At 36.2% G+C, this 17,167-nt stretch overlaps 1 protein-coding gene and 2 pseudogenes across 1 annotated transcript; all 3 read right to left on the bottom strand.

Moving 5' to 3' along the window:
- Positions 1-3,375: 3,375 nt before the first annotated feature.
- Positions 3,376-3,777, bottom strand: LOC149262322 (sugar carrier protein C pseudogene; annotated as a pseudogene).
- An 8,257-nt stretch (positions 3,778-12,034) lies between these two features.
- On the bottom strand, positions 12,035-13,150 carry LOC149262321 (ABC transporter C family member 8 pseudogene; annotated as a pseudogene).
- Positions 13,151-14,075: 925 nt separating this feature from the next.
- On the bottom strand, positions 14,076-16,228 carry LOC149262320 (ABC transporter C family member 8-like). Its single transcript, XM_089377164.1, has 4 exons — positions 16,000-16,228; positions 15,302-15,525; positions 14,930-15,169; positions 14,076-14,285 (listed from the first exon to the last, which is right to left on the bottom strand). Exons 1-4 carry the CDS (start codon positions 16,226-16,228, stop codon positions 14,076-14,078), a joined length of 903 nt encoding a protein of 300 aa, XP_089233290.1.
- Positions 16,229-17,167: the final 939 nt, after the last annotated feature.

The following is a 17,167-nucleotide window of genomic DNA, read 5'->3' as shown; positions in this document are numbered from 1 at the left end:
TATCTTCTCTGTGGCTAATGTACAATTCATGGAAGAGTGGACATTCTATAACAAGGTGGGGACTCTACTGAGCATTCATGTGTAATATCCATTTGATGCTGGGAAAACTTTTCCAAAAAAGGCACACTTGGAAACCTGGAAACTATTCATAATGAAAACATAGTACAAATTCATGCATCTTTCTGGCCCATAGGCATACAATCTAGGGCCAATCAAGACTTTTAATAGACTGGATAAATGAAAAGCAAGATTCCTGAGCTATATAATAATAAATGCAGAATACAATTACGTTGTTGCCCTTTTAGAAAATGTCATATCAGTCGTCATTAAAGTTGGGCTATGCTCCTGAGGGTCAGAGAAAAAAAGCTTGTGTGAGCTTGAAATCTCCCCCATTTTGTTGAACTGGAAATACATATCTTGACTTTCTTCACTGTCCATGTTTTAACATGATTTGACCACAAGATGGTCTGTGTCAACAAGTAGTGAGACAACACCTACAGATTAGAGTGTTAAGGCAGGGGATCTAATATACATAATGCATATAAAAGAAGGAATTGTTTGGTCTGGCTCAAAATATTGCTGAAACTGATGTCATGACCCAAAAAGTATCTAAACAATTCTGAGTTTTCAAACAATTCACACTCAGTGGAAATGACAAAAAGGGTTTCTGTAACGAAAGGACACTCAGTGGAAGTATAAAATGGATAAAACTTACAGGAAATAGATGGTACAAGTGGCTCAAGAGGATTTCAATTTTTTGGATTCGGTTGGTTAGCACCTAATTCAACTATGAACGTATGAGAGATACTTACAATGAAATTATGCTTAATGGTTCAATGCCTCACGCATGTACCCTTTACTATTGGTTGGTACCCCTTGCAAGATTCAAATAATTTTTTACCAATGTTTATCTCAGGTATTATAGACCAACGAGGAGAGTAAAATCTTCAATTGCACTTGAACATGCGTAGAACTATCAACAAAGGTATGCCTCATAGGGTTGACCTCGATTTGAAAGGATCTCAATGAACCCAGCCAGATGACAATGGAAGTACAATCTTCAAATGCAGACTCTGCCAAGATGCAGGTCGTCTAATGACAGGCTGCACAAGAAAGGTACAGCAAGTGGAAGGACATTCAGAGCCATAATAGATCTTCCATAGATGGCTTGCTGTGGGATCCAAAAAGTTGAGAGGACGAAAATAAGACCCGGTTAGATTAGAAGACAACCAAAAGGAAACGAACCAAAATTATAGAAACAACCGATACAGAGAAGGCCCATGAACAAGGAAGAAAACTCCTACAGACTCTCGAGTCTCAGCACAGGAGAAGACCACATTTGAGAACAGGAATGCTTCTTGAGGTTGGTTTGTAGCTCTAAAAGGGGCATTGTCTCAAATGGTGGACTTGGGAGGTGATTTGTTGCTTTTGACGCAAAAAATGAAACATACATAGTCGTTAAGCAAATAGTAAATGTAATATGCAACCACTGATCTATGCACAGTAATGAACCAAAGTTCATGAGACAAAACTTAACAGGTATTGCACATATAGCAACAGTGTCACACACCCATTCTGTCTATGAGCAAGATATCCAAAGGTATCTCTCATCCTTTGTCCAGTTCACAAATATTTTGTCCATATCCATCCTGGCCCATCTCCTTTCCTGCTTCAGAATCCCACATATACATTTCACTTAATTTGGGAGTTTGTTTTTTAAGAAAAGACTCACTCTCTGCCCACAGGATAACAAATATGAGAAAAATAACAAATATTTCTCTTTTTCAATTGGGTACAAACATCAACATGGATGGAAAAAGGAGAAAAATTGTCTATTAGCATTAATCAATTTTTTCACTTTAATGTTGTTTTTCACTGTTTTGGTGTATTGTTATGTAAACCTTACAGTGTAATCTTTGTTCAACTCATATTGCAATTGATATTTATGTGACGTAAGAAGTTTTCATCTGTTCTTGCAAGTAGGATTTAAAAATCATAATAATAGTAGTTGTTAGGTTATAGTGGTAGTAGTTGAAATTAACTCCATGTCACCAAAAAGTAAGAAGTAAGAGACCAACAAATTCTTCTCAATAAGGGAAAAAAGAAATGAACGTTGCCAGATAGGAGGGTTATTAGCAATTCTGTGTTTTCTTCTATAATAAATGGTGTCAGTCCCTATATCTTTTCCTAAAGGTTGAAGTAAAAGATTCTCCTTTCCCCCGAGTTGATTGGGAGGATAATAAGGGAAAAAAGAAATGAACGTTGCCAGATAGGAGGGTTATTAGCAATTCTGTGTTTTCTTCTATAATAAATGGTGTCAGTCCCTATATCTTTTCCTAAAGGTTGAAGTAAAAGATTCTCCTTTCCCCTGAGTTGATTGGGAGGATAATGCAATGGTAGAATGCAGAATTCAAGAACCATCGCTTTTTGGTAAGTGGTTGTTTCGCTTCTTGAACAGAGATTTTGGAAATATTTGTGCATTTAACATGATCTAGAGTACAAGTGAAAATCATGCGTTGTTAGACAATTCTTTCCAGGAAGTTTAAACACGGGTTGATCTGCTGATTTACCGGAAATGCTTTCTTGAAAAGGTCGATTTTACATTACTAAGAAGTTTTTGCTTCTTGAAAACTGAGTCCATAATTGACTGTAAGACACATGGTAGAATTCTTCGAAATCAATTCGAAACACTAAAATTCCATATCCTATACAAACAGATTGTGGCAAGATCATGGTCATAAAATGATATTATTTTATGCCGAAATCATTAAAAAATAATTAGTTCCTTTGTTACAGAATCTTTTTGTACAAAAATATTTAATTGATCAATTCTAACTGAGTTAACAGCATAAACAGTCAAACAATCAAACTGTAGAAGACAAACAAAGGATGACTAAGTCCGAGTCTATTTATATAAAAGTATATAATTGGTCAATTCTAACTGAGTTATCACCATCAACAGTTAAACAATCAAACTGTAAAATACAAACAGAGGATGACTAAGTCAGAGTCTTTTTATGTAGAAATATATAGTTGGTCAATTCTAACGATGTTATCAGCTTCAACAGTTAAACAATGACACTGTAAAATACAAACAGAGGATGACTAAGTCAGAGAACCTTAACAGCTAAAATCTAGGCAGAGAATGAGGTCCTTGATTATGAAAAAAATAAAAAAGGATGTTAACAACGAATTGTATGAGATGTTATATTGATACAGTACCAGGAAGACATAATCGCTCAATTGGAATGAAAATCTGAGTAAATTATTGAGTATGCCAATAGGGAAAAAAAGAAAAAGAAAAAGTATATTAGACATGGGGATATATTCAATATCAAGATCACCAAAACTAATAATAGAATGATTTCAGAGATTTTATCTCGACTTCCTTGCATTTAAATAATAAATATTATGAGGCCTGTATTTCCTTTTGGCAATGTTGCGGAAGGGATGCTTCACTTTCTTGGAAATGTCGCTGGCTTCTATTAAGTCCTGCAACTCCTCCTGCACGTCTGGCGTCCCGCGGATCCTCACCAGCACAGCCCTGGCTTTCTCCATTTGCCCCCTTTCAATTAGACTGTTGGGGGTGTCGGGTAGGGTGAAGGAACCTGTCAACATTATCAATGCTGGGACAGCTACCAGCCCCAGAGAGAGACGCCACCCCCAATTCTGGATCTTGGCAGCGAAATAGTTTACCAGATTCGCAGCAAGGATCCCAGTTCCTAGGAATAGTGTGAAGCCAATATTGAGAGCTCCCCTCAGTCTGGGAGGGGCCATTTCCGACAAATAAATAGGCACACACTGAGAAGCATGACAATTCATATCAATATTCAGCATTCCATAAACTCCATCCCGTAGCTTGATTGAATTCCTCCTCATATATAAAAGCCGGCATAGGTGGCAAGCTGTGCCATTTAGCTGATAACGGATCCAAAGCATTCCAGATGAGCTTTTCCTCTTCGTCTTTCATCAAAATGTATAGTCATTCTTCAGAGAAACCGATCATTTCAGCCCGAATTTTCCCAAAAACAACAGAAACCCCAACGCTTAAACAAGAAACCAGTCCAAAACACAATTCTAGCAGCGGAAATTTAAAGCCCCCATTAAAGCGGCCATAACGCTCCACCTTCACCCCAATCCTTGAGTATGGCAAGCGCTGGGTGGAAACCGAATATTTAATCCAACGGTAGCAATTATTCGAATCGTCTAACATCAAATCAGACGGACGATAACGATGACAGCACATACCACAGGCAAGTTCATCTCAGAGGGAATGCCTTACGGCGTAAATATAATCTATATATAAATAGACTATATCCCATAAAACTGTGGAATAACTTATAAAAAAACAAACGATGGTAGTTACATGTTATATAAAAATAGTTTGTTTTGTTTCTTTTATCATTAGTTTAATTTGTTTTTTAAACTCTACCTATGCTAGAAAGCACTGAAATTAAAATATTGTAGTTGCCCCAGTTTTATTCTTTTAATAAAAATCTCACTCAATTCGAAACACTAATAATGTAAGTTATGTTATATATATAATAAAATATTTAGAAAATATATGTTAACAAAATTGTATAGTTAGCGTTTTCTGCTGCTTAGTTTAATTATTAAACTTTGAAAAATATAAATTCACTGCCACATTTGAACAAGGGTATATTGTAGATATTATTTCTTAATTTAAATATAGTTAAATTATAGTAAAAAATAATAAATACATGTATAAATAAATGAAAAATGTGTTTTGCAGTAGCCATATAATATTGTTAATAGCAATGGACTTATAGTATGTGGACTTTGGAATCAAAATCTTATGATCATATTTCCAAACAAAAAAATGTTTCTACCTTATTATCCCTGCCTACTTAGTAGAGTGGGGAAGACATTGTTACATGGACAATGAAGGATTAAATTGCCTACTTAATAGAGTGGGGAAGACATTGTTACATGGCCAATGAAGGATTAAACCCAATGCCGAAATTACCACAAAAAGGGTTACGCAAAGGCATGATAAAAAAAAAATCCAAACTAGAAAAGGGAACAATCCCTCTAGTCAAGCCAAATGACACAAAACAATTAACACTATTAAAAACATTGATAATTCACCACGAGTCTATTAATTTTATAGAAATTTGAAAGAAAGTAGTAACCCATTAATATGTGTGATTCTTGATTATGAAAAATAATAAAAAGTATCCCTTTGTAAAATTTGAAAAACAATGAAATTTTATGTATAACGTGGAAGAAGGCTAAACATTAAAATGTTTTTTAACTTTTTTTGAAAAACAATGAAATTTTATGTATAACATGGAAGAAGGCTAAATGTTAAATTGTCTTTTAACCTTTTTTTGACTATTAGCAAAATTGTATTTTTGGACAAAAAGAAATTGTTGTCTTTAATGTAAAAATAAATTCAACAATTTCAAAAAATCAACTACAACTAGATTGTATAATGTTAACATCTAATATTTATAATTCTATTAATGCAAAATTATTCTTCTTAAATTTCAAGCTAAAAATAATAAATGTCCCTTTTCATTATTTATTTTCACTGAGTATAACAAAAAAATTCTTTAAACATTTAAACTATAGTTTTTTTTTTTTTTTTCTTCTTAATGCGACTAATTCTATTATCATACAAAACAGAGATACAAAATAGAGTACATTGGGCAAGGCTAAGAAGTTTTGCCTATCAGCCCTTGCCTTGCCCTGCTTTCAGTTCCAAAATTGAGAAGATTCAAAATTGGAATTTGTTGCTTGACCACTGCCGACACATTTACATAACAGATGATAACTGAATAGACTCCAGGGCCATGGACTGACCCGGACAAAGATAAACAAACACCTGGACCATTACATCCGACACATGAACAATTACATCCGACACCTGAACCATTACAGCCGACACATTGACAGAGATAGAGCCGCCGCTTGGCAAAGTTATACATTGAAATCCCAAGAAAAATAGCAGAGATTACCGGGAGCGAGTTCATTCATCATCAGTGGTCTGGGGCGCCTCTTCAATTCGCCACCCGAAACGGATAGAATCCTCGGAGTCTGAGAGCTGGATGACCGCGTCAGGGCTGCCTTCTTGTGCTGGCCTGCTTGGACCAGCAAGCGTTGAACCATCAAGCGTTGAAGGGCCGGCAGCCGGGTTGCAATTTGAAGCTGGGCATGCTAGATCCGGTCCAAGTTCACGTCCAGGGGCCAACCAACCAGTTCCAGCCTCAACCGGAAGGCACGCAATACGTGAATCCTCTCTGCTGGAGCGCTGCCCATCCGGCAAAGGCTCTGCCTCCATGTTCTATGTAACGCCAGGCTCAATCATTATAGAAACAACCAGTGCAGAATTAACTTGAGGGCAGGGGAGCCGATACCTAAGCATTGGGAGCTCCATCTGTCCTTCTTCAGAATTTGAGCTTCTGCCATCATGCCCACCCTCCTCCTCATTGCTGCCCTGGAATCTCTGAGGCAGCGACGTTACTTCGATGGAGGAGGAGGGTGAATTGTAATCATGCTGCTGCGGGAGGGCCCTGCCTCTGGTTCCCCCTCGTCGACTGCCCATCCGCGGCCTTTCCCTCAGCATTGCTGAACTTCTCCCTCTATGAAAACCAACACAAGCACCCTGAGCTCCTACCGCTACGAAAACCAACACAATCACCGCACTGTTGCAGGTGGTGCTCCTTCCAGGCCCAGAAACCGGCGGAACGCACCTCAAATCCTTACTCCCATTTCCGTCTGAGCGGAGCAGGGCCTCACCACAATGATCGCTCATATCCCTCTGCAAATCGAGCCCTCTCTGCTTTAAACACTCTGCTGCATCGAACGCCATCCTCCTCCCTCGAGCCGAGAAGACAGGCATTAATGCCTTCGTCCGTCTGCTTTCAAGCGGGTTAATATCCCGTTGCGCGTGGTACCACCTGACGTCGTAGGCCTGCCACCTGCCCACGTGATGGCTCATGCCATTACCACGTCTCCAATGCACCCGCATCCGGGAACATTTAAACTATAGTTATAAAAATAATCAATTATCAATTATTATTGTAAACGTAAACTTAAATATAAAATATTTCACAAATCATTTATACTTAATGTTTAATATCAAACTTTAACATGGTCAAAATTTAGAAATATTAGTGAATAAAAATCTAATAATAGACTTCTTGTGAACTTTTAAAAATATTATTAGGAATAAAAATTTGAATATAGAATATTTTAACCATAATTTAAACTTTAAACTTTAATTTCTAATATATTGTTGAAATTTAAACTTTAACTTCTAACATGTTGCTGAAATTTACAAATATTTTAGATAAAAATAAAATTGAGCATTTAAAATTTTAAATAATGTATCCAACAAAGTAAGCAAAAAAATCCATACAACTAAACAATAAATATACTCTAATATACTCTAATGTAGAATAACCCTTTTTAAAAATAGATATACACGAATGTAGAATAACCCTTACCATCAAAAAAAAATACTAATACTTGGCCAGTAAATAGAAGTGGATATAACCCATGCATTCTTAAAATATCATATACTTGACTCCTATGATACCCGTGGGAGTCATGAACTATAAATTTTAATCGGAGAAGAGCTTTGAAAAAGGACAAGGCAGATTTCTCACTCCATGCCAAATGGGAGTGTATTATGTAAAACCCTTATCTTTTATTATTATAAAATATAAATTAACACAAATTTATAATTCGAAAAATTATTCTCTTACAAATTGCGTGATATGAATTGAAGTTGGAAGAGTGCTGTCAATTTATCACAATATTTATAATGTTTATTATCTATAAGGATATTTTGTTTAATATTTTTTAAACAAATATTGCCTTTAACAAAGGATAAAGCTTAAAACAGAGATTGCCTCTATTAAAAAAATGTTTGAAGCAAATCTCAACCTTGAAACAAAAATCATAAAAGAAAACAGCATACTGTGCACATTTGAACCAAATGACACCGATCAAATCAAACTGAGGCAAACGTTCCAATATCCTCCTCCTTCACAAAAACAGCTGCATATCCAGTGTGGGTTGAATTAACAACTGCTCAAAGAGTATATCAAAGAATGCTAGTCATAAAACATAATTTTTTAGGCAGAGAGAACACTGTAAATACCTCTGGCATTTCCATCTCCAGCTATGACAATTTTATCTCTAGGAGGGGCAGTAAGGCCCGGCTGCCCCAAACTTGGTAGAAAAAACCCAGCAAAACAGTTGCTAGAGACATATGTGTAAGGGATGCCTTCTGCCTCAATGGCCCTACGAATTTTTGCTTTGGAAGCAAACATGGTCTTTGCAGGCTCCACTGCATGGGTTCTATCGACATCATTCCCAAACTCCAATGGCAAAAATCTCTGTAAATATCATAAACACCAGTTGTAATAACATATCAGGAATTGTTATCTACATATAGCCTATAACGTAAGTCCGAAATCTCATCAAGAGTATAAACATATCTGGAATTTTAATATCTACTTAAAGCCTATATATGAAAGTCTCAAATCTTATCAACAGTACTAAATACCTTGATGGTTCCAACCTCCTTAATGGCCTTGATAATATTCAGCTGATCCATCAGCTGTGGTCCCTTTACAGCAGAGATAACAACATCAACTTTCTTGATTGCCTCCACAAGACTTGCCTGGTCCTCGAGAGATCCCTGCAAATTGAGGATTTCATATCAGGTGATGCATCTGGGCATATCCAAGAAAAACGAGGTTCTAGATGAAAACAGGAAGAAAACAGTAAGGGTATGATATTTAGAGTTGACAACCCATTACAAGGAATGATCAAAAGGGCATATACCCACAAGAAATTAAGAGTGCACGGCTAGCTAATGCTGATTAGTTTCCACAACCCATTACAATAAATTAGAAAATGAGCCTCCCCACAAGAAAATAAACCCTACACAATCCTCGCATGTTACTTAGCTGAAAATGGTGAAACCCATTACAGGAAATAATGAAAAAGTAATACCCACGAAAATAAATAAATAAATAACAGAGTACTGCCACACATACAGTCTGGTTCTCACAGTCCACCACAAGAGATGATCAAATGACCATATCTGAATGGGAAAGAAAATATTTTACAAGTAGTTTATGCTGATCACTGCTCATCCCCAATACAGAAAATGACCAAACTAGGGAATCACTAGAAAATTGCATGTGCTGATCATTTAGATTTGATCTGAAAGTAAGGCAGACATAGCACTTACATGAAGTATAATAGCACCTGAGGACTTGAAGGATTCCAGAAGTCCTGTACCAAAATTTTGCAACAGCTTTTCCAAAGTGAAATTCCAGTGCAATATTTAGCCAAAACTTCAAAAAAAAAACTCGGAAAGTAAGAAGATGGGAAACTGCAACAAAAACAGGCACATAAATTTAATTCTTACATTTTCCTTTCACCAAATCTAGAGTTTGACCCAAACAAAGTTCATTTGTGGCGCAGAAAAGTCACTCTCAATCTTGTTTCGACTGTCCAGAAGGTTCCACATAAATCCCAAAGGGCATAAATGAAATACGTGTACACTAGCATTTGCACTTAATGTTGCAAAGGAAACGCGGTAAGGCATAGTGTGTGGAAGAATATTGAAATGTGAATGGGCTTTTTTGAAAGCAAGGGTCGATGATAATGAGTTTGAATTGAGGAAGCCATGCCGAAAACCCTATTTGGGGGTTAAAGTGGCTATGAAATGGAATAAAAGTAGTCATAAATATCCATTGAACTTGTTTAGATACCTTAAAGATTCCCTAGTTGAAGGTGAAGTTAAACAAATGAATTCACGCGAACAACAACTGGGTATCCATATCGATATACAAAATTTTAAGGAGAGGTATGTTAATCTTTTCAAACAACATTCTAATGTATTTACCTAGAAATATGAAGACCTTAAACCATATCACATTGTGATGAACTGAATCCCTGCTAGGATATATTCCCTATGACGCTATAGGTGGTTGATAAGGAGGTGAAAACAAATGCTTGGGCTCATGAAGGAGCTCTGTATTGTCCTCCAGCCCACACTGTTCCTATGCCTATTATATTCCATGGCAACATCGTACATAGAGACATCTCTTGCTCATTACTCCTAGTATGGTAATATTGACTAACTCTGCCTGTGTCACAAATCATATAAAAATGGATTTCAGTTAGCTCCGTGGTCCTTGGAGAATAATAATATATACAACTTTCATCCATCATGGCCTCTCAACGGTCCAATTACTTAGCTAATTGCAGACCTATCTTGAAGCATTCTATATGATGCCACTTTTATTACAGGGATGCAAAAATTAGATTTTAGAATGGGAATTGTGCTTCAGCATTATTTTCATTCAAGCAGCATTTGTGCCAGTTATGTCTTTTGGACAATTATCGTTATTCTAAATGGTAATGTTGTGTCAAGTAGTATGTGCCATTTTTATTTTTATGATGAAAGCTGCATATTATGTCAGTTTAAACAAGCATAATCTGATTTTCATGCTACACTGCAATTTTTTTCATAGGCATTGAATTGTTTTTCTGCAGAGTATCCAGAAGTCTGAATGCCCTAAAGAATTGGAGCCAGCAGACAGCAGGGTGCCAGTACATGTCAATCTGATCAGGAGGGATGAAGATTGTCTTGTATGTTTTCATTCCATTGTCCAATTCATGGCGTGCTAGTTTTTCTAAGGTTTTGGTGTTCATGCTTGTGCTGTTATACTAATTGTGAAATGGGGGAATTTAGTTGTTCCATACATTGTTTTTATGACATTTAAACTCGATAAAGATCAAATCATTGTCCTAGAAAATATTGTCTGTGTGAAATGTCAGTGGCTTTGCAGCTGTTGATTTTTATTTTATTTTATTTATTTATTTATTTTATTTTATTTTTCTGTTTGCTTAGGTGGTCCAATGCATGTTCTGAATGTAGGGAAGTCTGAAATTCTGTTGACTGTCATTCAATGCGCTTAGGAAGTTCTGCTGTTGGAAAGTTTGATTGGGCTGCATTGAATTAAGCAAGGCTGAAACATTATTGTTGATGTTGTAGCTGTAGTTGTTCTGCATGTTGTTGAATCTCTTTGCAGGGTTGGTTTCATCGTCCCCATATGCTAAGGAGAGGGTCCTCTTGAGAGAATTGAATTTGTTGTCATTCTCCACTGCTAATTCTTCTTGTTTTGGGACAACTTCATATCGGCAATCGCTATTGTTGTCATTGTTATTGCTGAAATTGTTGTGAGAGAGGTTGGAGGACTGGACTTGAGGTAGTCTGCTACTGTTTCCATTGCCATCCATGGCTTCATCGTTTAATAAACGATCTATGAAAGGATTGTCACTCTCCAACAACCCACTGAAAGAGGCAATTTTGGGCAGTTGCAGTTTGTTTTGCTGATCAATATCAGGCAAAGAAGCCATCACTTCATCTGCACTTGGTGATTCATCTCGTTCTACCCCTTGTACTCTCTGAGAATGACCATTTTTCTTGTAAATTCGGCACAACACCCAATCATCAAGCTAGAGAACAGAAGTGCCATCAAAATCAACAATACCAATTTTAGTTGAATGAATCAATTCCTATTCATAAAGAATCAAAACACAAGAACTGTGAAAGGAAAATCATTCATATTGATCAATATTCAAGAAGACATCACTTTGTAGGGTGTGTTATTTGTATTTACACAATTGATTTTTTTATTCAATCAACTATGCTATTCTCTGTGCTTTTTCTGGGTTCCTTCATCACCACCATCATTGGGAAATTCATTTCCCTCTTGAAGTATGAAACGAGTAGCAATTTCCAATTGATCTCACACTACCACCACAAAGAAGCTAGCAATCCTGATATACAAATTGAACCAACCATCCTATCAAGCAATCCATGTAGTTCTCAATCTATAGCTTTGATAACCCAAAACTCAAATCTTTTATATCTAATATGCACAGAAATTTTCACATTAATATGTCTGGATCTCATTCTAAGATTTTTACAGATCTGATACAGAGGTAAACCAGATTTTTCATACTATGACAAGAAATATTAGCAAGTCTTGGAGTCTCTCTTATGTAATGTCTCCTCCTTATTTGATAGAGTTGAAGCTGTATAAGCATCGACTGCACTGAAGGGATCATCCAATAGATAAATGTCAGCATCATTATATACTGCTCTAGCCAACTGAATCCTCTGTTTTTGTCCTCCACTCATATTCAATCCTCTCTCCCCAATCTTTGTCATATCTCCATGAGCAAAACTCTCTATATCCTTGTCTAATGCACAAGCTTTTATTGCCTTCTTGTATTGAATTTTGTCCATTGGTTTCCCATAGAGTATGTTATCTCTGACAGTACCACTCTGAATCCAAGTTGTTTGTGCCATGTAGGCAACATTGCCATATACTTCAACCTGCACGTAGTCCAATCAAAAAGTTTATGGAAGAATTTATGTATATAGAAAGACAAAAAGCTGCATCTACAATCTTATTGAACTATGAAATGGTTACTTTTGCTCAAGAAGAGTAGTTAATGTTCAACTTACATCTCCTGAAATTTTTGGGATTTCTCCAAGAATTGTATATAGCAGAGCAGATTTCCCTGATCCCACTGAGCCACAAATTGCTACCTTTTCTCCAGTTTTAATGTGCAAATTTATTCCCTTTAATGTTGGCTTTGTCAATGAGGATTCTGGATCCCAGCTAAGTATGGCTTTATGAATTTCGATGGTATACTGGGATCCGGTAAGTGCTTTCCTCACAATAGAATCTGGTCTCAGCTCATCATCTTGTAAGAACTTGTCCAGATGATCTAAGGAGACTTTGACCTGAATTAATATAGCCAAAACTTCAGGTAGCATTCTCACTGGATCTTGTATCACACGAAATGTTGCAAGCACTGTAAATATGGTTGTGGCAGTTAACGGTGGATCCTCTATGATAGCACACCCGGAAAAAACTATAGATGCAGTAATGATGGGTGACATCCAGTAGAGTATGGTACCATATTTTCTATTAGATTGTGCTGAATACAACCATTTGAACTCCACAACTCGAAGATTTTCTATTAGCTCTTTAAATTTTTCTTCCCATGCTTGTAGTTTGATTATTTTCGTACTATTAAGAATTTCAGATGTTATTCTGAGTCTTTCATCCTGTGCAGTCATGAACTCAGCTTGGCACTTCTGGAGGGTTTTGGCCAGAGGTTTGTTTAGAATGAGAGTAAGAATGATGATTAGAAAACCTGGAATAGTTGCGCATCCAACTGTGGCAAAAAGGATGCCAATTGCTACACATATTTGCAAAGGGATGGTCAAACCCCAATGCAGCCACCACGAAAACTCTCCAAAACGATATGCATCTACAACTATGTAGTTTACAATCTCACAAGTGGCATGTTTTCATCTTCCTAAACTGGACAACCGAAGTTGTTTCTGATATACAACTACCATCAATGCCGAACGCATTCGTATACCTGTGCATCTTCAATTTATTTATTTATTTATTTTTATTATTTATTTATTTATTTATTTTTATTTTTATTTTTCATTTTTTATTTTTTATTTTTTATTTATTTTTATTTTTTATTTTTTATTTTTTATTTTTATTTTTATTTTTATTTTATTTTATTTATTTATTTAATTATTTATTATTATTATTATTATTATTATTATTATTATTTTCTTTCTGTTTTCTTAGGTGGTCCAATGCATGTTCTGAATGTAGGGAAGTTTGAAATTCTGTTGACTGTCATTCCATGCGCTTAGGAAGTTCTGCTGTTGGAAAGTTTGATTGGGCTGCATTGAATTAAGCAAGGCTGAAACATTATTGTTGACGTTGTAGCTGTAGTTGTTCTGCGTCTTCTTGAATCTCTTTGCAGGGTTGGTTTCATTGTCCCCATATGCTAAGGAGAGGGTTCTCTTGAGAGAATTGAATTTGTTGTCATTCTCCACTGCTAATTCTTCTTGTTTTGGGACAACTTCGTATCGACAATCGCTATTGTTGTCATTGTTATTGCTAAAATTGTTGTGAGAGAGGTTGGAGGATTGGACTTGAGGTAGTCTGTTGCTGTTTCCATTTCCATCCATGGATTCATAAAAAACGATCTATGAAAGGATCGTCATTCTCCAACAACCCACTGAAAGAGGCAATTTTGGGCAGTTGCAGTTTGTTTTGCTGATCAATATCAGGCAAAGAAGCCATCACTTCATCTGCACTTGGTGATTCATCTCGTTCTACCCCTTTTACTCTCTGAGAATGACCATTTTTCTTGTAAATTCGGCACAACACCCAATCATCAAGCTGGAGAACAGAAGTGCCATCAAAATAAACAATACCAATTTTAGTTGAATGAATCAATTCCTATTCATAAAGAATCAAAACACAAGAACTGTGAAAGGAAAATCATTCATATTGATTAATATTCAAGAAGACATCACTTTGTAGGGTGTGTTATTTGTATTTACATAATTGATTTTTTTATTCAATCGACTATGCTATTCTCTATGCTTTTGCTGGGTTCCTTCATCACCACCATCATTGGGAAATTCATTTCCCTCTTGAAGTATGAAACGAGTAGCAATTCCCAATTGATCTCACACTACCACCACAAAGAAGCTAGCAATCCTGATATACAAATCGAACCAGCCATCCTATCAAGCAATCCAAGTAGTTCTCAATATATAGCTTTGATAACCCAATACTCAAATCTTTTATATCTAATATGCACATAAATTTTCACATTAATGTCTGGATCTCATTCTAAGATATTTACAGATTTGATACAGAGGTAAACCAGATTTTTCATACTATGACAAGCAATATTAGCAAGTCTTGGAGTCTCTCTTATGTAATGTCTCCTCCTTATTTGATAGAGTTGAAGTTGTATGAGCATCGACTGCACTAAAGGGATCATCCAATAGATAAATGTCAGCATCGTTATATACTGCTCTAGCCAACTGAATCCTATGTTTTTGTCCTCCACTCATATTCAATCCTCTCTCCCCAATCTTCGTCATATCTCCATGAGAAAAACTCTCTATATCCTTGTCTAATGCACAAGCTTTTATTGCCTTCTTGTATTGAATTTTGTCCATTAGTTTCCCATAGAGTATGTTATCTCTGATAGTACCACTCTGAATCCAAGCTGTTTGTGCCACATAGGCAACATTGCCATATACTTCAACCTGCACATAGTCCAATCAAAAAGTTTATGGAAGAATTTATGTATATAGAAAGACAAAAAGCTGCATCTACAATCTTGTTGAACTATGAAATGGTTACTTTTGCTCAAGAAGAGTAGTTAATGTTCAACTTACATCTCCTGAAATTTTTGGGATTTCTCCAAGAATTGTATATAGTAGAGCAGATTTCCCTGATCCCACTGAGCCACAAATTGCTACCTTTTCTCCAGTTTTAATGTGCAGATTTATTCCCTTCAATGTTATCTTTGTCAATGAAGATTCTGGATCCCAGCTGAGTATGGCTTGATGAATTTCGATGGTATACTGGGATCCGGTAAGTGCTTTCCTCACAACAGAATCTGGTCTCAGCTCATCATCTTGTAAGAACTTGTCTAGACAATCTAAGGAGACTTTGACCTAAATTAATATAGCGAAAACTTCGAGTAGCATTCTCACTAGATCTTGTATCACACGGAATGTTGCAAGCACTATAAATATGGTTGTGGCAGTTAACGGTGGATCCCCTATGATAGCACACCCGACAAAAGCTATAGATGCAGTAATGATGGGTGACATCCAATAGAGTATGGTACCATATGTTCTATTAAACTGTGCTGAAGACAACCATTTGAACTCCACAGCTCGAAGATTTTCTATCAGCTCTTTAAATTTTTCTTCCCATGCTTGTAGTTTGATTATTTTCATACTATTAAGAATTTCAGATGTTATTCTGAGTCTTTCATCCTGTGCAGTCATGAACTCAGCTTGGCACTTCTGGAGGGTTTTGGCCAGAGGTTTGTTTAGAATGAGAGTAAGAATGATGATGAGCAAACCTGGAATAGCTGCCCATCCAACTGTGGCAAAAAGGATGCCAATTGCTACACATATTTGCAAAGGGACAGTCCAACCCCAATGCAGCCACCACAGAAACTCTCCAAAATGATATGCATCTACAGCTATGTAGTTTACAATCTCACCAGTGGCATGTCTTTGTCTTCCTAGACTGGACAACCAAAGTTGTTTCTGATATACAACTGCCATCAAGGCCGAACTCATTCGCATACTTGCGCATCTGGAATTGAAGTATTTTTTTTTCTTTTTTTCTTTTATTTTTTATTTTTTTTTATTATTTATTTATTTATTTTATTTTTATTTTTATTTTTTTTTTTTATTTTTATTTTTATTTTTGTTTTTTATTTTTATTTATTTATTTATTTTTATTTTATTTATTTATTTATTTATTTTAGGTGGTCTAATGCATGTTTTGAATGTAGGGAAGTCTGAAATTCTGTTGGCTATCATTCAATGCGCTTAGGAAGTTCTGCTGTTGGAAAGTTTGATTGGGCTGCATTGAATTAAGCAAGGCTGAAACATTATTGTTGACGTTGTAGTTGTAGTTGTTTTGCATGTTGTTGAATCTCTTTGCAGGGTTGGTTTCATATGCTAAGGAGAGGGTCCTCTTGAGAGAATTGAATTTGTTGTCATTCTCCACTGCTAATTCTTCTTGTTTTGGGACAACTTCATATCGGCAATCGCTATTGTTGTCATTGTTATTGCTGAAATTGTGTGAGAGAGGTTGGAGGACTGGACTTGAGGTAGTCTGCTGCTGTTTCCATTGCCATCCATGGCTTCATCGTTTAAAAAACCATCTATGAAAGGATCGTCACTCTCCAACAACCCACTGAAAGAGGCAATTTTGGGCAATTGCAGTTTGTTTCGCTGATAAATATCAGGCAAAGAAGCCATCACTTCATCTGCACTTGGTGATTCATCTCATTCTACCCCTTGTACTCTCTGAGAATGACCATTTTTCTTGTAAATTCGGCACATCACCCAATCATCAAGCTAGAGACCAGAAGTGCCATCAAAATCAACAATACCAATTTTAGTTGAATGAGTCAATTCCTATTCATAAAGAACCAAAACACAAGAACTGTGAAAGGAAAATCATTCATATTGATTAATATTCAAGAAGACATCACTTTGTAGGGTGTGTTATTT

This window comes from Pinus tabuliformis, chromosome 6 (assembly GCF_031772625.1).
Source record: "Pinus tabuliformis cultivar Carrire ecotype Pingquan chromosome 6, CPIR1, whole genome shotgun sequence".
In the NCBI taxonomy this organism is placed as follows: domain Eukaryota; kingdom Viridiplantae; phylum Streptophyta; class Pinopsida; order Pinales; family Pinaceae; genus Pinus; species Pinus tabuliformis.
The sequence above is the reverse complement of the archived record's forward strand: the minus strand, read 5'-3'. Positions and strand labels throughout refer to the sequence as shown.